This window comes from Mytilus californianus, unplaced genomic scaffold, assembly GCF_021869535.1.
Source record: "Mytilus californianus isolate M0D057914Y unplaced genomic scaffold, xbMytCali1.0.p SCAF_6, whole genome shotgun sequence".
Classification (NCBI taxonomy): Eukaryota; Metazoa; Mollusca; class Bivalvia; order Mytilida; family Mytilidae; genus Mytilus; species Mytilus californianus.
This window is the reverse complement of record NW_026262712.1, coordinates 35,057,660-35,082,839: the sequence shown is the minus strand read 5'-3', so window position 1 is coordinate 35,082,839 and position 25,180 is coordinate 35,057,660. Positions and strand designations below refer to the sequence as shown.

The 25,180-nt window shown below is 33.2% G+C and overlaps 1 protein-coding gene across 2 annotated transcripts; it reads left to right on the top strand.

Annotated features, from left to right (window-relative positions):
* The first annotated feature begins 177 nt into the window (after positions 1–177).
* LOC127705338 (cell death-inducing p53-target protein 1 homolog) lies at positions 178–23,621 on the top strand. Of its 2 annotated transcripts, none has more exons than XM_052209651.1 (4): positions 178–321; positions 16,643–16,905; positions 20,241–20,363; positions 22,143–23,621. In XM_052209651.1, exons 1-4 carry the CDS (start codon positions 306–308, stop codon positions 22,299–22,301), a joined length of 561 nt encoding a protein of 186 aa, XP_052065611.1. In that variant the 5' UTR covers positions 178–305; the 3' UTR covers positions 22,302–23,621. The 2 variants fall into 2 exon arrangements, with proteins under 2 accessions (XP_052065611.1, XP_052065612.1); XM_052209652.1 differs by lacking the exon at positions 178–321 and adding an exon at positions 11,605–11,652.
* Positions 23,622–25,180: the final 1,559 nt, after the last annotated feature.

Below are 25,180 nucleotides of genomic sequence, written 5' to 3'. Positions count from 1 at the left end.
TGACATTAAAAATTAAAGAAAGCATACTGAAATGAAGGACCCCCCCTCTTTTGCACCCTCAGTCTCCAGACCCTCATATATACATTATCGACAGAAATCCGGTTTTCTTTGATCATTGTCAATATACTAAAACACTTTTATTATTGTCAATATTTTAAAACACATGTGTAAATCTAATTGACGCACCTCACAAATCAATTCCGTTATCTCCACAGCACGTCAGACTATTTACCTGATAATATATTACACAGGTAAACACACTATTTTGAAATATTCAGTCTCTGAAATATTTTCACAAATAAAAGATGGAAAAAGGACAAGGTAAGGCAAAGTACAAAACATTATATTATATATCATATTGATTGTTGAAGAAATTCAATCATCTGACTGTTGTTTTATTTTGTCACCATCTTTTAAAGAAATCGATGTCATTTTCACATTCATATTTCTCACTCCATGTCAAATATTACAAGATTACAAGATATGAAAAACGTAATTGTTAAAAGAATCACGAACAAGTTTTGCAAGTTTTTTTACAATAACATATTTTAACACCGTACACATACAGATTATATAATTATTGTCATTGTCAGTGTTGAATATAAGCGAAAACGATTAGACTTGTTTTATTCTCTGGTCTACGTGACCTTTTTGACCAAGATAACCGTAAATCAACATTGATTTCATTTCACAAAGAAAAAATACAACATTCCAGTTATAACTTGCATTATGGATGGAAAATAGAACAGGCAAAGCATTATGTCTTATCAGAAAATTTCAGATATTCGACCTTCTTTTTATAATCTTTCAGACCTCAATAAATTCCATGTCATATTTCGTAGTAATGATTATGAGGTCAGTAAATATTGCATTATAAAAGGTATTGGTGAATGTACTAAATTAGATATATCCATTGACTGACTTGAAAAGTTTATTATACACATATTATATAGAATTATTCGGGATCTTCACATTAGACATGGGCTCATATTTCCCGTTATTATTTTAATATTATTTTATACCTCATAAGCCACTAGGCAAAGGGGATTTAGGGTTCTGAAAGGGAATATATGAATTACTGTCCCAGAGTGTCCTGATTTCAATATTAATCACAATTCTGATATTCGTTTTTGTTCAGAGGGTATATCGGCTCTTGTCATCCATACACTGTCCACATAAACAACCAGATTGCAGGATTAGCTGAAATATTTCATTCGAGTATAATGCCATGCTATTATAATTGAGCTGCGTCGGATAAAAATCGACCTTATGCATATCAATATCAATACATCTTTTAAACTTTTTCGGTTTGAAAAATCTGTACGAAAATAAAATTGAGAATGGAAATGGGGAATGTGTCAAAGAGACAACAACCCGACCAAAAAGCAAAAAACAACCAAAGGCCACTAAAGTCGTACACTGTTGGAAAATTGAGTTGTTTTAAAATCCCTATAACACAGGCCAAAATGTATCTTTTATTTTGTATATAAATGTTCGAAAATCAGTCAAAGTCTTACACATGCACATCATGGTGCATACGTGCACTTGAACAAGGTCGATTTCTATCCAACGCAGCTTATAATTCATTATATGTATATGTTTAATATTTCAAAACATTAATTTATATGCTATTTTTATTTGAACACTGATAACTGTCTGTAAGCTTTGCACTTCCTCAGTCACATTTGAAAAACAAATAGATTTCTTTTTATCATTTTTTTTTATATACTTTTTGTCTTGAATCTAAAAGTTTATATATATATTATGATTAAAATCAACGATTTCATATCTATAAATTCTTTGACTTTGACTTTAAGAACAAAACGATTTTCATAGGATATTCTCAGGCTAACCATCATGGAAATACCGAAAAAGTTGATATATGAATTGAACATAAAAGAATTTTATTCACAAGGATGTTCTTTCGAAAACTTTAACAACAAATTAAGGAAATACCGCAAATTTGACCGAACCCTTCAAACGTATTTACGTTTATAAAGGAGGAAGTGCTTATCCTTAAATAAGGTCACACCGCTAGTATCAGAAATCCGGTATTGGTTTTCTTGTTTATATTCAAATTGTACCAGGTTGACAAATTGCAATCATTATGAATGTTATCGTGTAATTATTAATAAAATGAGAATGTTAAATAGCCCCATTATATCTTATTAATTATATTGATCGTCATATGGTCTTTAAGAGGCTATATATATAGTTATATTTTACGCTGCTACGTATATGTAATAGAAAATTTAGGTCATTTTCACATGCCAATGTCAAACACTTTTTGTGTGCTCAAGTTTTAAGTCCTTAAAATGGAAACTTTTCAATTGTTTGGCATGCAGTAAATTGTCAACCTAGCTCTGTCAAATATATTTATTCTGCCTGACAGAAGTTACATGGGAAACTTTCTTATAAACAATGCTATATATTATGTCTGTTCCTGTTTGAACACATATCACACAATCTATGTTCTTTTGCGTAAGGGAGCTACCATTTGATTTTTAAGGGGGGGGGGGGCTAGGATGAAAAATGTTGTCTTGCTTTTTTTTTGTTGTAATCTCTGTCCTGTCTTTTTATTTTTTACTCTATTCGGTCCTGCCTTTTTTTTTTACTAGTTTATCCTGAATTTTTTTACACAAATTGTCATCCTGCCTTTTTTTTTACCAAGTTGCTCATCCTGCCTTTTTTTTACTCAAAACTCCTGTCCTGCCTTTTTTTTTCAAATTTCATCCTAGCCCCCCATAAAAATCAAATGGTAGCTCCCTAAGGAATTTGATCCAGTGCAGCAATAATACAGAACATTTCTACCATTATGTTATGAAGGAACTTTCATTTAGTAGTACCTCAAATATTTTCAGAATGAAAGCCTTCACTTGGTACTTTTTGATAAATGTAAAAATTAAATTAAACTTGTTTTACACTTGTGTAAGCCCCAGTGAGAACGCACCTTAATTACACGTCAAAACTCTAATTTGGCATATCATAGGGAACATGTGTACTAAGTTTCAAATTGATTTGATGTCAACTTCATAAAAAACTACCTTTACCAAAAACTTTAACCAAAAACGTTAACCTGAAGCGGGACGAACGGACGAACGGACACACAGAACAAAGAACATAATGCCCCTAAGTGGGGCATAACATAATCATTTGACTATCTTTATTTAGGTTTTGTTTTTTTCTAAATTGGCTAGAGGTATAGGGGGAGGGTTGAGATCTCAAAAAACATGTTTAACCCCGCCGCATTTTTGCGCCTGTCCCAAGTCAGGAGCCTCTGGCCTTTGTTAGTCTTGTATCATTTTTAATTTTAGTTTCCTGTGTATAATTTGGAGTTTAGTATGACGTCCATTATCACTGAACTAGTATACATATTTGTTTAGGGGCCAGCTGAAGGACGCCTCCGGGTGCGGGAGTTTCTCGCTGCATTGAAGACCCATTGGTGGCCTTCGGCTGTTGTCTGCCATATGGTCGGGTTGTTGTCTCTTTGACACATTCCCCATTTCCATTCTCAATTTTATTCATATCGATATAACAAGGGACAGCAATATTTATGTTCCTAATCTTCACAAATTTTTAGAACAATGTCGAATAAAGGATTGTTTCCATTATTTGTTGACGAAGAATTACAGGAGAAAGGACCATCGGACCTTTTAGCATGATCTTTTGCAAGGAAAATCTTAATCACTAAGAATGCTGCGTGTGTAAGGGTGCAAATGATTACGCTTTAAAAGCTTTGACCTGTTAGACGAGGAAGATAAAGACTGGGTAACAAGTAACAGACCTGTACGACTTTACTGTTTGTTTATCAATGATATTATTTGAAATAGTTATCTACGTTCATATCCTCAGATAACTTACATCGGTAATACTGTAGTCCAAATCAGTAATCTCACAAAATGCAATGTTGAAGCCAATTTTTTTTCTGTTATTTAGATAAAAAAAGATGATTGAATAATATTTTTATTGGTTGTCGAATTCTTACAGGTTTAAAAAAATAAGACCTTACAAAAGCATAGGCGTTTTTCTCATGTACTCCAGCAAGGTAAGAAGGTCGGAATAACAAGCCTTGATCTAAATACTTTAAGAAATTTGATCAAGTCGTTTCACATTTAAAATGTACAATTCAAGTTTTTTATTAAATGCAATCATGCACAACCCTTGTTTTTATGGGTTTCCTGTTAACCAGACTTTGGTTTTCTAGGTCGTGTTTCGTGGATTTTTGTTTGTCTTTTCATGGTTTAACGTTTCTTGTCATGGCGTTGTTTGTCAGTTGGTCTTCGGCTCAGACTCATTGCGAATATCATTTTGGTACCTTTCGCCTTTTTTTTAAACCCGAAGTGACAAATACATGTAAATCATAAATGTTCCTTTGAATTCAATTTGGAATATCATTAGTAAAATCGCAGTTTTTCATTAAAACCAGAAAAGTAATGTTATTTATCCACTGTCTATACATTTGTAGCTGGTTATATATACTGAGAGCCAATGAAAACGCAACACTTGTAAATTTCAAATATTTAAAAAAAATATAAATATTTTTTTTTAAATGATTACCTATATCGGTTTAAAAATGAATTCTCAGACTTCTTTCGACAACTTTACGCTTGAATGATTTTAGAAAAAAATTACGTGCTTGATTACCGAAAAGGGGGAGAGTCGAGTGCACCGCTATTTTACGCACGAGTGATTTTCTCATGTTTGTTTTGGAAAGCCTTGCTTAAGAATTGAAATTTACCATCCTTTTTTGTAAGCCATTGCAATAAACTAAGGTGTAGATGCCAAGACTTTTAGACTACCAGAGACATGAAGTTTGGGGCATGGTGCAAGGAGGCATTTCAAGTCGTGAAATTGCACGCATAATGCAGTGTTCGGCCTCAACAATTACCAGATTCATCCAAAGATTCAACCAAACTGACTCTTTGAATGATAGGCCACGTCCCTGAAGGCAGAGAGCAACTACTGCCCAACAGGACCGATACATTCGTCTTCAGCACCTGCGAGATCGTTTCCGTACGGCAGTCCAATCAGCACGAGAGACTGTCGGCGTTCATAGGAGACAAATTGGAGCAAACACGGTAAGACGCCGTTTGCGCAGCAGTAGATTAAGAGCACGGCGGTCTTTCCGTAGTAACATGCTGACAGCAGTACGACGCCAAAATCGCCTTAGATGGTCACAACAACGTCAGAGATGGTCACACAGGCAATGGTCAACTGTCTTATGGACGAACGAATCAAGATTCCATCTTCGCCGTAGTGATGGACGAACTCGTGTGTGGAGACGAAGAGGAGAACGCTATGCAGATTCATGTATTCAAGAGGCAGATCGTTGGGGTGGTGGTAGTGTCATGGTATGGGGAGGAATATCGTTCAACCATAAAATTACACTCATCACTAGCAATAGCAATTTAAACGCCCAACGCTACATTGATGAAGTTTTACGGCCGACCGTTATACCGTCTATGACTAGGCATCAAGATGTTAATCTTTTTCAACAAGATAACGCTCGTGCACACTCTGCACGACTAACAACTGCGCTCATCAATAACAACCATGTTCAGACATTACCATGGCCAGCCTTTTCGCCGGATTTGCGTCCAATTGAACACTTATGGGATCAAATTGGACAAGCCGTAAGACTACGACAGCCACCACCAGTTACTCTGCGCCAACTTGAAATTGCATTGCGGGAAGAATTGACAAACATTCCACAATGCCGTATCCGACGTCTGGTCAGGTCAATGCCACGTCGTTGTAGAGATTGCGTTGCAACACGCGGTGGACACATTCGTTATTGAGCCTGTGAGTTAGTGAATTGTAGCGTTGTGTTGCATGAACGCATTGCATTCGAATCGTGATAATTGAACATTTTTGTTTGACTTTTATCTTTAGATACACCCATTAACTGTCATTAACAATTACTGTAAAGAAAGTATTATTTTGTTTAAAAATGTTATTTTTTAAAAACAAAGTGTTGCGTTTTCATTGGCACTCAGTATATTTTGAATTTAAAATTTCGTGGTATATGATACAATATTTATTTTAAATGCATTCATATCCATTACTCATTTTTTCTCTTGAGGTTAATGATTTGTGACTGCATTTGTCTAGTTTTCACATCAATAATCTCTAGAAAGTTCGTGTCATTTGTTGTGATTTATCTTTAAATTCACCTTTTGTGGAACCCCATCATTCCCTAATAATGTATCGCATATAGTGAATTTAACTTGGAGATCCTAATCAACATATTATTACTTTTATCTTATATAGAATAATTTTAAGATCTTATGATAGTAACGAATATTTGTGGACGACTAACTGAAGATACATAAATAGGCGTTATAAAATGGTTATTCTTGTCATTTAGATTTCAGATTATCGGTCATGTGATATGATTTTAATTCAGTCAATTAAAGCTTCATAAAGCTGATGTTGTTATTCTATTCACTCTGAATCAAGATAAGAATTTCGTATCTCATCTTACATGCACATGTGTCTACTTCTATAGTGCAGGGGCTATCGAGAACTAATTCAGTTTACATTGTTTATCTAGAATTATTAATGTATTAGTCCAACGTTGAGATGTAATTCAAGATTTAAGCAAACGTTAGTCACGTGACAGATTTGTGCATCATAGAAATACGAATTATGTCATATTTTTGGTCGGTGACAGAGATAATGCGCATTATGAACTATACATTTTTGTCTTCTCATTTGCGTCGATTACCATCGTTTACAATGGTAAGTAACTGGAAAACATTGACTGTCCCTCTGGTATCTTTCGTCCCTCTTTTAAATCTTCAGTGTAAAGTGATACAAACACAAGAGGGACATGAGAGTTTAGATGGAGATCCTCATTTCTATATTCTTTCTCTATTCATTTCTCTATTCCTTATTTAGTTTCCTATTATTTTCTATTCATTACATTTTAGCACCCCAACCATTCTCTGTTATTTTTTTATATTTTTTTTGGGGGGGGGGATTATTTATTCACTGTTCTTTTACGTTTTGCCCGTTGCCTTGCCCGTTTTGCACAAACCTCTATTTTCAGACCCAAATGCATGTATAGTGTGTCTGTGGGAAGAGTTTTACGAAATATGTTTTTTTACGCAATAAGTGTTTTCTTCTCTATGTGGAGTATTGCGAAAATATGAAATTATTTATTATTTGATGTTTATATCTGTCATCTTCCAATCCATGGTTTTATCCGCTTCCGTTCATTTATTTTTACATTCAAATTATAGGGGTCATCCATAATTGTCCATAATTGGAAACCCCCTTTTAAAACTGGCTGGATCCGCCCCTGATCTGTCAAACTAAATCAGAATGTCTCAGTTATCAGTGACTGAACATGTCCAAATGTCCCGCCATTTATCCCTGTCGACCAACACAACACCTTTCAGAACCTTCTTATTGATAATTTGTTCTCCACTTGAACAAGCATATACTGTTTACACTGGACGTTAAGCAAACAACAGTCAATCAATCCAACTTTCCCGCCCTTCATCCTCGTAGTCAGGGATATAGGACACTAGCTGATAGAGAATATGAGTCCACATCCACTGTTTAGCTCGAATAACAATAATATTTTACTGTAATGTCCTGATTTAACATTATTTACCATTCTTATCTTCATTTTTGTTTAGTACATGGTATATGTATGGTATTATATACCCTGTCAAAGTATAACCAATCAAATTCGGGATTAGCCGAGTATAATATTAAAGATTTCATATCTACAAAAGTAATATACTTGTAAGTTACATATACATGTGTGTGTATCAAACAACAGATTTGTGTAGAACGAGATTTAGTGATTTTATATGAAATTGAGAGTGATTAGTTTGCTTAATGCAAGTTTAATTTAACAACTCCACTAAGGGGTCATTCATAATTGTCAACCATTTTCCAAAGTGTACAAAACATACACTTTTTCAGACCCCCCCCCCCCCCCCCCCCCCACCCTGCCTCAAAAAGTGTCCACCAACCATTTTCAGATTTCGAGACAAGAATCGATTATTCTTAATAAAAAGATAATCCTGTCTACTATAGTTTAGTTAAATATAGAAATTAGCATTGAAAAAAACTGAAACATATCTGACTGTTTTATTTTTATAAAAAAAAGCGTACGGTAAAAATGTTGATTTTTTAATTCCCTTCCCCCAAGTGTACCTTTTGTACACTTTGGAAAATGGTTGACAATTATGAATGACCCCTTAGTGGAGTTGTTAAATTAAACTTGCATTTTAATAAAAGCAAACTAATCACTCACAATTTCATATAAAATCACTAAATCTCGTTCTACAAAAATATTTTGTTTGATGCACACACATGTATATAACTAACAAGTATATTACTTTTGTAGGTATGAAATCTTTTATATTATACTCGGCTAATCCCGAATTTGATTGGTATACTTTGACAGGGTATATAATACCATACATATACCATGTACTAAACAAAAATGAAGATAAGAATGGTAAATAATGTTAAATCAGGACATTACAGTAAAATATTATTGTTATTCGAGCTAAACAGTGGATGTGGGCTCATATTCTCTATCAGCTAGTGTCCTATATCCCTGACTACGAGGATGAAGGGCGGGAAAGTTGGATTGATTGACTGTTGTTTGCTTAACGTCCAGTGTAAACAGTATATGCTTGTTCAAGTGGAGAACAAATTATCAATAAGAAGGTTCTGAAAGGTGTTGTGTTGGTCGACAGGGATAAATGGCGGGACATTTGGACATGTTCAGTCACTGATAACTGAGACATTCTGATTTAGTTTGACAGATCAGGGGCGGATCCACCCAGTTTTAAAAGGGGGTTTCCAACTCAGGATAAAAGGGTGTGGGGTGTGTGTGTGTGTGGGGGGGGGGGGGGGGGGGGGGGTCCAACCATATGTTCCCATTCAAAAGCATTGATCGTCAAAAAAGGGGGATCCAACACTCGGAACCCCCCGGATCCGCCACTGACAGATCCTGTGTCAAAGTTTTGCTTAAAAGGATGTGACAACACTCCGTTTTTCTTTCTGTTCTGGTACATGTAATTATCGCATCAGCCAATGACGTTTCAGCCTTCTAATTTTTGAAGATGTATATTAATCCGACACAACCAGAGGATATCGAGAGATCTTTAAAACAGAAAGTAGAAAGGAGCGTTTTTAGATCCTTGGAAGCAAAGCTTGGACACTTGATTTTTATTTTATCCAAATTGGAACCGAGGGCATGTTTGATACAGACACACATTTTTAAGCAACACACCACCTGTTAAAGAGCTGTTGCAAGACTTATTTGACGTACAGAGATAGACATTAGTGACAGTTTCCACATCTGATTATACGTCCCAATTCTAACCGGATTGTATCAACCCTGTCTGAAGAGCCAGACGTATGCATACTTTGGCAATGGTTTTACTGTCGATTTGCAAATGATTATGGTGAGCATACTGATTTCTATATACAACTCACCCAAAGATAAGAAAGTTGGGCTGCCACTTGAAAAATGTGAACTTTTCCTTCACGAGGTAGCATAGGTAACGACCCGATCAAGATCGGACGTGAACACATTTTACATACATGTACCTCCATAGTCAAACGGACAACATTTCATATTTTTATCATCTTTTAATTATAGGTTCTTCAATATAATAACTTAATATTTCAGTGAGTTAATTGGAAAAGATAAAAAGAAAGTTATTTTGAAGTTAAAAAACAGAGAACTCCTCTTAAAATCTACAGTTATCTTTCGGGAACACACGTCCTGATCTGGTTAATTATAATTAATAATCATTATTCTGTATGGTTTTATATAATTTGAAAAAAAATACAGTGGATTGTGTATCATCAAGTCTATATGTAAACATTTCTTACAAAAATGGTCTTTAATTATGAGAAATTAAAAGTCATCATATCTTAATTGACCTGTTTTTATCCTCACATCTGTTTTTATGTTCAAACCACTTTTAAAGGTACACATGTATGATACATGTTTACACATTGATATCAAGATCTAATATCACGTGTTATCGAATGTAGGACAGCTCATATATATTATACTATTGATTCAACTTGATAATGTCCCCCACAGTCTCGCCAATTCATTTGAAGGTGAATTAATATATTTTCTTATTCATGTTTTCAATACATTAAATTCTATGCTGCGTGTATGATATTCAGTATTATCATATACTTAGACTTAATAACATATGATTTTTAACGTATGATAATAGCATTAAATCTACGTAAATTCCATATTTTTCGAATTGGTGCTTAGCGGGTTGATATGAAAAGTTTATCACATGCTTCGACTTTTATCACATGCCTTTCCGTTAGGTTATCGCATGGCATTCCGGTGATACTCGGCAAATTCCGGAAAATACACCTCAATGGTACGTTTTCAGTGAAAAACATTACAAAGTAGGGTACAAAACAATTATTTGGATACTGGAAAGTATATTGTGTAAAATTGAAAAAAACAACAAAAAAAACAACAACAAAAAAATGATAAAATAAATGCATTTTTAAAAATTTCAAACTTAATTTAGAAAGTTACTTTAAAATGTTGACTTTCCAAACAGTATTCATTATGTGTATAGTTGAATTATTTTTTTTATCGTCCATATTAAAATATATCATACTTCTGTTTTTCTTCTCTGTTGAGGCATATGATTGAAAGATTTCATATCGAATGTACTACATTTGGGGTCCGACGTCCGTGAACTTTTCACTCTTTGAACTTCTATAATTTGAGAACCACGTAAAAGGATCATTATATTAATCTGTTATGTTTATCCATTGTTGAAGCATATGATAAAAAGATCATAACACGTCCTTTTTCATATCGCATGTATTATCAGCCCTCGGTCAATATTAGCCCTCGAGCCATGCGGCTCTTGGGCGGATATTGAACCTAGGGCTGATAATACATGCGATATGAAAAATGCCATGTAATAATCTGATATTATTTTTCTGTGTTAGACGTTATATATATTTTCCAAATGATGAATATAATTTGTTAGCGACTTGCATATGCGTTGAATTGGACCAACACGTTAATCTTGCATGTTAAGATAGGAGGCAAAAGAAACATTCGTTTTGTTACACCAAGTAAAGAATTGACACAACCTTTACAACTCGCTGCATGCGTTCGACTACGTTCTATCCGCACTCGAAGCGACCTAGCCATTACGAGACCACACGAAGAGACGTTAAACTTTATTAATCAAACATATGTATCGATTACAACATAACCTCATATGATGTATGCAGTACATATCACAGATAATTTTTCGTACGCTACTAGGCAACTTCATCACTAACTTCAATACTATGCCTAGGTGTAAGTCAAGTTAATTTTTGTTTATAATATGTTCTAAAGTCGATTTTGAAATTAACGTGTAATCAGGTCTGATCATCTGATCATGGTTGTGTCTTGATTATTCATTATTATTTATCTTTGTTTAAAATGCACATGATACAGTTATATTACAAATATGTTTGTATATTAAAATGTATCCGCTTAAGATTTTGTGCGTGCGTCATAAAAATTTCACGTGATACTTTTTCAAATTTGTCAATTACAATCATCATTTGTATCTATTTATAACCATTCAGAAAAAAATCTTGGATTTGATCAGATGGAAAAAGGGCAAGGTAGGGAAACCCGTAAACAATGCTTTAATATATGGTTTGTATTATTGACATGACATTGAAATATTTACGTATCGAAAAAATTGTGTGTTTTATGGTTTAGTTTTTGTGTTTATGATAAACTTTTGTGTTGTTTGTCAACGTTTCTTGGTATAGCTGTCGTACATTAGATATTAGACATTATTCTATGTACTAATCATGGGCCCTTGTCAGCTAGCAAGATGCATAAACATCATAATACAATTATTATTATTAAACATGCATGCTAAGTTTTTAATGAAATAAAACAATACAAACAGAAATAAAGTAAAATATGAGCAATATAGGATATTAATATAGTATGAAGTGTTTATATATATATAGTGTAATGAGGTCATTATAACAAGTTTTATTGAGGTGTGATTCATTTTGATTTAAAGAAAATACCGAATTCAAAAGGAAATTCAAAACGGAAGGTCCTCTATAAAATGGCAAAATCAAAAGCTCAAACACATCAAACGAATGGAAAACAACTGTCATATTCCTGACTTGGCACAGGCATTTCCTTATGTAGAAAATGATGGATTAAATCTGGTTTTATAGCTAGCTAATTTAAAACCTCTCACTTGTAATTACAATCTTACACAAAAAACACCAACATATTCAGTAACAAATCAAATAAGCCCAAGTTCTTCTGTACATAGGTTTTTTCAAGAAAATTCCATTTGATTTAATTTCTATAACATAAAAGTCTCTTAACTACATCAGATTTAGTAGAATGAGGAAGTATTGATTATCATCTCCTTTAAATCATGCACAGTCAATGGGTTATCTTAAAATATACTGGACTTTCCTAAATACAAATGTAAAATTACGTAATACACGGATTGTCAAGTGTAAAACATATTTACATTTTATTTTAACTAAAGAATTGTTGAAATCTCTATATATTTTGAAATCTCTAAATATAATGGACTTTCCTCCTAAATACAAATGTAAAATTAAGTAATACACGGATTGTCAAGTGGAAAACATATTTACATTTTATTTTAACTAAAGAATTGTTGAAATCTCTATATATTTTGGGTGTGTCAGTATCTAGATGTACAAATATGTATTTACGGACATATAGTACCGTGGTATATGATACATGTAGTTCATATGAACATGTGTCTGCTATCTAAGTGTATGATGTATTTAGGGGTGTTTAATGCACTGATGTTCGGTTGTTTCGTTTTTAGGTATCTAAACTTTAGTTTCGTATCAAGGAATATTCCAGTAAGCGTTACATACCAGATATGCCGTAAATCAACTGCCTGTCTAGCAATAAAACTGCTGAGATTGATGTTCGAACGGTCGAGCGTCGCCAGAAAGGAAGCAAATGATTATATTCGTATGGTATTTCACTCTCTATCGAGAGGTCTAGCTTTGAGACGGTCTTGTAAGAATGAGTTTCCAAGACGTTCCCTTTTTAACATCTCGCCAGCATCTTTATTCCTTTTGTTAGTAAATTCATTTGCGTTTGTTTTTTTTTTCGTATAATCTTTACTCAAAAAGAATTAAATAGTGTTTGATTTACGTATAACTTTCAATTCAGTTCAAATATTTATTGTCACATAAACTCTAAGCAATAAGTTTGTGACAAATTTAATGAATGTAAATACACACACAAGACATTTCAAAAAGAAAACCATATGAAAACATATCCCATAAAACATATACAAGTAAAAAAGCAAAACAATCCATTTATATATATATATTTATATAAATAAATCAAGAGTCCCCTGTCCCCGGTTTTAATGCCTGTATAAAAAAGGACCCTAAGCTTTCTACTTCTTTTGAGGTTGATGGGCAAAGAAGATATTTAATTTTCTCATTTTCTTGCAAGGACATAAAATCTGGCATATATTTAACATGTTTAACTACATTTCCTAAAAAGTGATCTCTTAGTTTAGAATTTAATAAAATGAGCTTCATCCTCCAATGTATTACAGGATGGGCATATTCTTTTTTGTCGAGCCTGCGACTTTTGTCGCACAAGCGAGACATAGCGATCCTACATTCCGTCGTCGTCGTCGTCAGCGGCGTCCACAAATATTCTCTCTGTGGTTAAAGTTTTTGAAATTGTAATAACTTTCTTAAACTATCCTGGATTTCTACCAAACTTGGACAGAAGCTTGTTTATAACTATAAGATAGCATCCAGAAGTAAATTTTGTAAAAATAAAATCCTGTTTATCCGTATTTTACTTATAAATGGACTTAGTTTTTCTGCCAGGAAACATTACATTCACTCTGTGGTTAAAGTTTTTAAAAATTTCAATAACTTTTTTAAACTATCCTGGATTTGTACCAAACTGGGGCAGAAGCTTGTTTATGATCAAAAGCTAGTATCTAAAAGGAAATTTTCTTCAAGTTAACATTACATACAGTCTGCAGTTTTGTTATGTTACTTCTCTTTTCGAAAGAGGTCTTTCTTAAAGATAAGACATATTTAGAACTAACAAACATAAAGATAAGACATCTTTAGAACTAACAAACATAAAGATAAGACATATTTAGAACTAACAGACATAAAGATAAGACATCTTTAGAACTAACAAACATAAAGATAAGACATCTTTAGAACTAACAAACATAAAGATAAGACATGTTTAGAACTAATAGACATAAAGATAAGACATCTTTAGAACTAACAAACATAAAGATAAGACATGTTTAGAACTAACAAACATAAAGATAAGACATATTTAGAACTAACAGACATAAAGATAAGACATCTTTAGAACTAACAAACATAAAGATAAGACATCTTTAGAACTAACAGACAAAAAGATAAGACATATTTAGAACTAACAAACATAAAGATAAGACATCTTTAGAACTACAAACATAAAGATAAGACATCTTTAGAACTAACAAACATAAAGATAAGACATCTTTAGAACAAACAGACATAAAGATAAGACATCTTTAGAACTAACAAACATAAAGATAAGACATCTTTAGAACTAACAGACAAAAAGATAAGACATATTTAGAACTAACAAACATAAAGATAAGACATCTTTAGAACTACAAACATAAAGATAAGACATCTTTAGAACTAACAAACATAAAGATAAGACATCTTTAGAACAAACAGACATAAAGATAAGACATCTTTAGAACTAACAAACATAAAGATAAGACATCTTTAGAACTAACAGACAAAAAGATAAGACATATTTAGAACTAACAAACATAAAGATAAGACATCTTTAGAACTACAAACATAAAGATAAGACATCTTTAGAACTAACAAACATAAAGATAAGACATCTTTAGAACAAACAGACATAAAGATAAGACATCTTTAGAACTAACAGACATAAAGATTAACATCTTTAGAACTAACAGACATAAAGATAAGACATCTTTAGAACTAACAGACATAAAGATAAGACATCTTTAGAACTAACAAACATAAAGATAAGACATCTTTAGAACTAACAAACATAAAGATAAGACATCTTTAGAAATAACAAACATAAAGATAAGACATCTTTAGAAATAACAAACATAAAGATAAGACATATTTAGAAGTAACAAACATAAAGATAAGACATCTTTAGAAATAACAAACATAAAGATAAGACATCTTTAGAACTAACAAACAAACACATAAACATGTTACTTTTATTATTCTTCCCTTAGTTTATTTATTTTGTATTTACATTGTATCATAGGTCAGATTTATTTGTTCAGTGTATGTTCAATGGTGTTAATATGTCCTTTGATTGAGTTAAGCTATTTCAGTTAATATTTTATAGTGTGTCTTTCTATGTTGTGATGTTACACTATTGTTTCAGAAAAAGGGTGAAGGTTTGGTACCATTTAAACGTTTAAACCCGCTGCATTTGTTTGCACCTGTCCTAAATCAGGAATCTAATGTTCAGTAGTTGTCGTTTGTTGATGTGGTTCATAAGTGTTTCTCGTTTCTCGTTTTTTATATAGATTAAACCGTTGGTTTTCCCGTTTGAATAGTTTTACACTAGTAATTTTAGGGCCCTTTATAGCTTACTATTCGGTGTGAACCAAGGCTCCGTGTTGAAGACCGTACTGTGACCTATAATGGTTTACTTTTATAAATTTTGACTTGGATGGAGAGTTGTCTCATTGGCACTCATACCACATCTTCTTATATCTACATTAGAATGTAAATGAAGTAAAAATGACTTGCATGTCGATTCTAGAGACAATTGAAAATAATTGAAGTGATTAATTGTACTTGAAGAACCATCGCATACATTACAAGACACACAACTTATTCAGTTTATAAATGGTTCTGGAATGATTGATTGTAAGAGGGGATACAGTTGTCTCTATTGTGTTTATATACTTTGGTTCCTTTTATCCTTCTAATGTATTATTAAGATAATTTTATTTTCATCCTATTTTTTTGATAATGCAGGGTTAAATCGATTCAGCTGCAAACAAACTGTCTTGGATCATACAGAGAAATTTACTTAGATTTATTGTTCTGAAATGTTTAACTGCCTAAATGCTGACAACATAATTCGACTACATCATCAAATAAAGCCATGTTAATCTGAATGTTGGTCCCGACGGAGGACATTTTAGCGAAAAAATTCGGACGTTTTAGCGCCAAAGTATTACCCATTTTTGCGCAAGATTTTTAACCCATTTTAGCATAAAGTTAAATGATCAATGCCCATTTTAGCGCACGATTTTAAACCTCCTTTTAGCGAAAAGTGAAATTATGAAAGCCCATTTTAGAGACAGTAATAATGAATAATAAATTTCAATAGAATTAGTAGTTATAGTCAGTCCATAATCGAATATAAAATAATTCATATTGTCACTTGATTTGAGTAAAATGTATTTCATTTAATAAAATAAAAAAGATAAGAAAACATTAAATTTTAACGAATTAAGTACGAAATCTATTTGGTAGATAAAATTTAGCTTATTTTCTGATTGTATGTGCTGCACAAGGTTTTCTTTTATTTCAGAACAACCTCCACCTTATCCGAACAACCCACCACAGAATTACGGACAACCCTATCCGCCAGCTCAAGGATACGGTCAACCTGTAACACAACCACCACAAGGTTATGGCCAGCCACAGCATGGATACGGCCAGCCACAACAAGGATACGGTGAGCCACCAAAAGGATATGGCCCGCCCGCTCAAGGATATGGTCCCCCGCAAGGTTACGGTTCCCCGCAAGGTTACGGCATGCAACAACAACAACAACAGCAATCAACTGTTATAGTAAGTATTAGTCAGTGGTATATAGTTCCTTACTTTTTAATTGCACTTTCCGTCTTATTTCCTTGAGTAAAAAGAACAGTCCCTCCGAAATAACCTTCTCATATACTATAAGTAACCTAGTACGAGATAATGCGATTCGTTCAAAGATGTTGATTAACTCAATTAATTTGCGAACTTAAGACGGCCACCTTTAGTTTTTAACATATACGTTATTGGTCTCTGGTGGAGAGTTGTCTCATTTGCAATCCACATCTACATCTACATTATACGACAATCCATCAGCACATTGATGATTATACGTCGGCGCATCGCAAACAGACACTTATTAAAAAATAACAACTTTATGAGTGCAATAATCAAAAATAATTTTGTGCAAAAATTAAAAAAAAAACAAAAAAAAACACATTTATATATTTACAAACAGGGTAGATGTCTAAATGTACTGACTTTGGGTCAGTATTTTAAACTGACCCAAAGAGTTAACGCTGATGATGTATTGTGGAAGTAAATTCAACAGTACAACTGTACTTAAAGTAATCTGTTCTGGTGCTGAGTGTTTGATATTGTAGTTTTTTATTGGCTGTGGTGAAAGGTAAAGGTTTGGATCTACTGCTATAAGTTTGTGTGTAATTTTGTACATCATTGTTACACGATTGATGTTTCAGCGAGTTTCAAGTCACTTCCATTTAAGATGCTCAATCATGGAAGTGACACTACTGGTGTTATGGTACATATTGGTGACGCAGCGTGATGCCCTTCTTTGTACTTTTTCAATGTTTTTGTTTTTGGGTGTTAGGAGACCAAACTGAAGAGCAGTATTCTAGGTTTGATCGGTACATAGATTTGTAAGCCAAACTTTTTGTTTCTTCCTGATTTATTTTAAGTTTCTTTTTAAAAAGCCCAAGTTCTTATTTGCTTTAGCAGTGATGTTGTTAATATGGGTATCCCATGACATGTTGTTAGATAAGGTGATACAAAGATGTTTTGCTGTGCTGACGGATTCTTAAATGTGGCCTTTTAGTACATAATCATGTTGTATGGTGACTGTGATCTTGTTACACTGAGGGAGTTGCATTTTTCTGGGTGGAATTGCATACCCCAAGTTTGTTCCCATTTGGCTAGGCAGTTTAGTCATTTTGTAGGTACAATCTTGCTGATTTTTAATTGTTCTGTATAAACTACAGTCATCTGCGTACAAGCGTGTTTTTTATGTGACTGTTGCAGGGAGGGAGGTCATTTATGAAAATCAGGAAAAGTAGTGGACCCAAGACTGTGTCTTGAGGCACGCCACCGACCACAGGTATTTTACCAGATACTTCCCCATCAGGGACAACCTGTTGCGTTCTATTATTAAGAAAGGCTTATATTTCACCTTATGACATAATCATCCATCTTCCTTATTAATGTTTTGTGAGGTACCTTGTCAAATGCCTTGGAGAAGTCTAATATAACAAGATACGTTTATATGCCATTGAAGGTTACTAAGTAATTCACGACTTGGTGTAAGAAGTTGTGTTTCACAGCTGCGTTTTGCTCTGAAACCATGCTGATTGTCTGCTAGAATGGTATGTGTGTCCAGATGATTTAGGATGTTACTTACTACAATGAGTTGTAAGAGTTTGCAGCTTATACAGGTTAATGAGACAACCTGTAATTTCTGGCTATTTTTTTTTTAGAAATAGAAATTACATTTGCCTGTCGCTAGTCTGATGGTACATCCCTTTTCAAAAAAGATGTGTTAAAAATGAAAGTGAGATGTGTTGCAAATTCTGATGCAAATTGTTTTATTATGCGTGCTGGTATTTCATCTGGACCTGGAGCTTTTATAGATGAATCTAGATTTTTTAGGAGTTTTTCTGTATCATTTGATGTTACATGTATTTCTGACATAGATGGATAGTTGTCTGAAAGAGTTGGTATTTGTTCTTTATCATTTGCTCAGGTGTAAAAACCAGTCTGTTATAAATTGTAGTTGTGTTTTGTGATATACCAATCATACTAATAATGCCACTTCTTCTTATTTTTATATTAAGATAATAATTGTCATATGCATAGCTCTAATCCATGTTAGGCTCTTCTGTTTTGATCTTTTTCTGTTGATCCATGTTTCAAACTTTTTCCAACATTTTGTATTTAATTTTTTTTGTCTCATGGGATACATAGTATAATTTGGAGTTTAGTATAACGTCCATTATCACTGAACTAGTATACATATTTGTTTAGGGGCCAGCTGAAGGACGCCTCCGGGTGCGGGAGTTTCTCGCTGCATTGAAGACCCATTGGTGGCCTTCGGCTGTTGTCTGCTCTATGGTCGAGTTGTTGTCTCTTTGACACATTCCCCATTTCCATTCTCAATTTTATGATTGTTTATCACAAATTAACTGTCGCGTGTTTGATCATATAAATTCTTTGATATGTACACATCGTTGGCTTTCAAATTTTTGGTTTGGAACGTTTTGTATAAATGCGTGACACGATGAATATTAACTGTTATAAGAATTCATAATATGAACTGCGTTTAGTTTAATTGTGAAAGAACTGTGAAAATGTTAAGCTGAGATACTTTAATTTTAATCTAATCTATATATATTGTATTCCAATTTTTTTGTACGTGAAGTATTATTTTGAGGCCCCGAGAATGTCGAGAAGACCGCGAGATCGGCTACGTCTCGAATTAACTTTGTATATCCTAAGTCGATGTCATACATGTATCGGCGACGTCGCCTTAGCTTTGGTTAGTAACAAGTAAAACGTCAAACTGAATAGCAGTTGTTTGTTATGTCTGAGTAACATAATAAGAAAACGTCCCCAAATGTAGAGGTAACGGAATAAAAACCCTGTATCACACGGGAGACAGGTAAATCATATGCCACACAGGCTCAATAGTCAAAACACCTGTCATGAAGAGATAGCAAAATACAACACTGTCATACAGAGAAGACAGTTAAAACCCTGCCATACATGGTCAATAGTCAAAACACCTGTCATGAAGAGATAGCAAAATACAACACTGTCATACAGAGAAGACAGATAAAACCTTGCCATACATGGTCAATAGTCAAAACACCTGTCATGAAGAGATAGCAAAATACAACACTGTCATACAGAGAAGACAGATAAAACCCTGCCATACATGATCAATAGTCAAAACACCTGTCATGTAGAGATAACAGAATAAAACTGTCATACATATTTGTTTTGGGGGAAAAGCATTTAATTGTCGGGGCCTTATCGTACAACTATTATACCTCTTACTTTGTAGTTGAATATGAGAGTTATGTGATGAAAATGAAATTAAATGATAATATAATGTAGTTTTGTCATGTATTCTTCAGGTTACAAACCAGCCACAAGCAATGGTCGTTCATGTAAGACCAACCAATTATTTGATTCCCGCCATTTTTGCATGTTTATGCTTTTGGCCCATTGGAATATGTGCACTTATAGCGGCAAACGATGTAAGTATTTAATACAATATTCATGGTAAGGGGACGACCATTTGATTTTCAGGTTGGAGGAGGAGGATTTTGAAAATATTCTGGCCTGATAAGAGTTCAAAATAAATGATTTTGCCTAAGACGGGATGACGATGAATAATCGCAACACAAAATGCAGAAATTAAATGTGAACACAAAAGTAGGAAAAAATAAACATGCGTAGAAACAAGTCAACAAGTCTTTTAACGGTGATGCTGATTTTTTATAATCGGATGTACGTTAATGAGACAATTCGGACAGAAGACTTTCGAATTCGTGCACTTTCCCGTAATTTTCTATGTCACAATAATTATCTTACAACGTCACACGATTGTTCAAAGAATGTCGTTTACGCCGATTAACCGCGGGTCAACCGGTGAAACTCATTCATAAAACACTACTCGAGATTGGTGGATAAGCAGATGTTTTTCCATTTGAATCAGCGGAATAAGAAAGGTACGCGGAAATACTTTCAAAATAAATCCGTTTAGAAAAAGCAATTAAAAAGACCTTTATGGGACATCTGTGAAACTGATGATCACGGATATGTTCCAATTGTAGTAACCAAAGCCCCGTCGTCTTTTCTAGATTGTGACAACACCAACTCAGACTTATCACCGAATTTGTAATTAGAATGATCGACGATAAGTCTAATTAGGGCTTTGGTTACGACACATTGGATGCCTTATGTGGAGTAGGATATAATACCCAACCGAAACGCATGAGACCTCCCTCGCTTTTTTATAGGGGTCGTGTTGCTATGTCTTTATTTTCCTTTGAAGTTTTGTGGACTTGTTTGTCATTTCGTCGTTTTTCGGGGTTTTTGTTCGTGGCGTTGTCAGTTTCGTCCCTTTGGTATCTTACGACTCCTTTTAACCACTATAAAACGGGAATTGCAAACGGATAAAAAAATGTTGAACAAGACAGTTTAGTTAAAGGATTTAGTCATGTGAAGCTAAAAAAATCTGGAACTCAAAATTGATACTATAAATCAGAAGATCATTAGTTAAGGAATAAAATAAGCTAGAAATATTGATAGGTTATGAAAGTCCTTTTCGAGATATTTGATTTAAAAAAAATGGCGGGAAAAGACTGACTCGGACTTTTACCTTATATTTAGCATTGACATTATTTGAGTTTCATATCGCAAGAAAAGAAATCTAGAATCTGTTTAAATTTCGGTAAATGACCTTTTCTGAGCTATTGAAGTCTTATATGAAAAGACAAATGGGTGATATGGGGCAAAATATTTTACCCTGTATTGTAGGAAAAAGTCCAAGGAGTCAGAACACTAGATAAAAATTCCTAAACCTGACACGACTACATCTTTAATACAAAAATGCTAACCTTTATCGTATATGTTATTTTCGTTGACTAAATCTATGCTAACCTTTATCGTATATGTTATTTTCGATGACTAAATCTATGCTAACTTTATCGTATATGTTACTTTCGTTGACTAAATCTTTGCTAACCTTTATCGTATATGTTATTTTCGTTGACTGAATCTATGCTAACCTTTATCGTATATGTTACTTTCGTTGACTAAATCTATGCTAACCTTTATCGTATATGTTACTTTCGTTGACTAAATCTTTGCTAACCTTTATCGTAAATGTTATTTTCGTTGACTAAATCTATGCTAACTTTATCGTATATGTTACTTTCGTTGACTAAATCTATGCTAAACTTTATCGTATATGTTATTTTCGTTTACTAAATCTATGATGACCTTTATCGTATATGTTACTTTCGTTGTAGGCAAACAGAGCAGCGAACGACGGCGATTATGCCTTCGCAGAATCAAAAGCTAGAAATGCCAGAAATTTTGTCATTGCTGCGTTTGTTACGGGAATTATTGTTTACGTCATAGTTATTGTAGTACGAGTGGTTGCGTATTCGTCTATCTACAGCTACTGATGACGTAATATTCGACTTTCACGTTGAACTTCATTAACAAAAGTTCTAAAGTGCCTCGTGACATTTTGTTGAAAGTAGATATACATTCACAATAAACATGCCATTACAGTTATCTGGTACACATTTCTTGAATTATTCTAATTATAGTTGCAGATACCAGTACTAAATCGTTTATTATAATCTGGTCTTCCAAGACAATTTTCTTTAATTTTCCTTAAATTAAAAAAAGGTTCTTTTTGGGGTATAGGCATCAGAATCTGTTCAAATGTGGTATTTAATAGTTTATACTGTTTAACTGCATACATAAATACACTTCGTTTAAAAATTCCACTAAAAGTTAATTATCTAGTAATATGTACAATGTAAGTATTTGTGGTTGTTAATTTTTGCCTCTTGTTCCGACATTTGAATTGAACAAGTTTATGTTGTCCATCAATATTTAAAGATGTCCCCTTTTTGTCAGGTTTTGTTTGAATTTCTTTACACCTGTTCTTTTGAAAAAGTTTATACATTATACAAAACATGTATATATTATTAAAGGTGATCTGTGATACTTGCTACTTGTTTATTATCAATTTAATTCAATATATATAGATTTTTAATTTTACTCGACAAAATTATATATTTACTGCAGATATAAATGGTACCACATTTCCTTATTTTTATAGTGTTATGCATGTTATTCAGATTGTTTTAGGTATTTTTGAAAGGTGATTATTTGAAGACCCAAAAATAATTATCATTGGTTTTGCTTCTATTCATTTAATATTTTTTAGGAATGTTTAAGACTTTACTTTTAAACTTTTATTTAACCTTTAAGTCCTAGATTCAAGTGAGCTGTGTGATAAGGTTTTGTTTATTTTCATAGATTTTATTTGTTTTCGTATCCATAAAGCAATGTGACGTTACAAAATCATTTAGGACTATTAAGGAACGACAACGCTTCCACAAATTTGAGACAACCCATGATTGCATAAAAGACAAAATGATACTAATTTCATAATATAATATAATAGCTTCTAATCGGGTGAAAGGAAAGGATTCAGTCCGAAGACTGGATCGTTGAACTTGTAGTATGGAAAAATATATTTTTCGTTTATGTATAATTTCAAAATTTGTTTTTGGAAATGTACTGGTACTGTCTAGGGTAAATTTTGCAAGCGGGGCTGCCTTCGTCTCAAATGGAAGTCTATACATTGTCATTGTTTCACCAAGACTCTATAAAGAGTTATGAATATTTTTATAATATAACTTTTAAAACAATGTTGATATTGTTACTGTCTCTTCAACATTTTTATATAAATAAAAGTATTAACAACAGCCGTCTCCTTTATTCCTTTTTTTTTTAAATTAAAATTAATGACTTCTACATTGTAGTGCGTGTTGTTATTCACCTCGTTGGAACCAAATGCATTCTGGGTAATATTTTTGAAATGCTAATTCAAAACGTGTTGATTGATCAAGATACCAGGCTAACAATTACAGCATGCCATATGCGCACTTCATTGGGCTTAGGTAAAAACTATCAGAAGGTAAAAAATCAATAACTGTCACGGATAGACGAGTGCTGGCTTAGAAGGAGTCTATACTTATATAAAATAATGACTAATACGTTGTCATACAATAATGTTGCTTAATACCATACTGCTCACTCTAGTCCGGCAGATCGGTGAAAAAAGTGAGGGTTTGATGATAAAAGCACCAAATTTAGCATGGTAGAGGTTCTGGGTGTTTCAAACAATATTAATTATGGGCCCACCTTGAAATTTCAATATGACGGCTTTTTTCAAGATGGCCGCCATAAAATATCAAAATCAATATATCTTTATAAGGTCAAAATCAATGCCAAATTTGGCATGATTGTAGTGCGCAGTATTTCGAAAAATGTAAGCCATGAACCAATCTTGAAATTTCAATATAGCTGCTTTTTACATGATGGCCGTCTCAAAATATCAAAATCAACAAATTTCACTTAATAATGATATTCAAATCCAAATTTTGAACGTAAGATGCTTCGAACAATATAACTACTGTTAACCAGCAATTTGTGATCGCGACTTTAGCGAGTAGAAGCATTACCACGAGTATATAAAACTTTGATCTTCCCGAGGTTTGTACAAAAACATAACATAAAATGAAAATATCGCGAAAAAAATTCCGTGAAATCATCTAGATCAAGCTAATCGCAAATATTCAATTAGTTGAAATAGTTCTTGCCAATTTGTTATCATTCAATATGTTTCTAGTTCAATTATAAAACATATGAAATGAAAAAAAGTATACAAACCGCCATCTTCACTGTTAAAACCAGCAATAACCTTTTCTTGATTAATTCAATACGACCGCCCGTTTGATGTCGCGTCGTCCAAATGCACATCGCAGTCTCTATTTGTGTACTCTATGTCTGCAAAAAGTATTGCTTATATCAGCTCACATATTTAATTGTTCATTTGTTACATTATTAGAGCCGAACATATTTTTGAGTATTTTTGAACTGTGAATTAGATGCTAGAGCTGTTTGTGTATTTTTAAAAAAAAATATTACATTCATCATATGTGATATTATTATCTCTTTTACTTTTTATAGCGTGCGTTTGACTTTAATATTTATTGACTCGGATTGTCAGTTTATCTACCGAAGGTCGGTGGATCCCTCCGAGCACTCCGGCTTCTTCACAACCAATAAAAACTTACCGTCACAAAATAGCCAAAAGTGCAGAAAGTGGCGTTAAGCACCAATCCATCAATCAGTCAAGGAGACATTTGATCATGTTGATGATCTGTGTGCTTCATAAAAAAATCACATTGCTATAATTTAAGAATTTAATGTTTTTGTTATTTAATTTGGGTGTTTAATAGCATTGGCCATAGCTCATTTA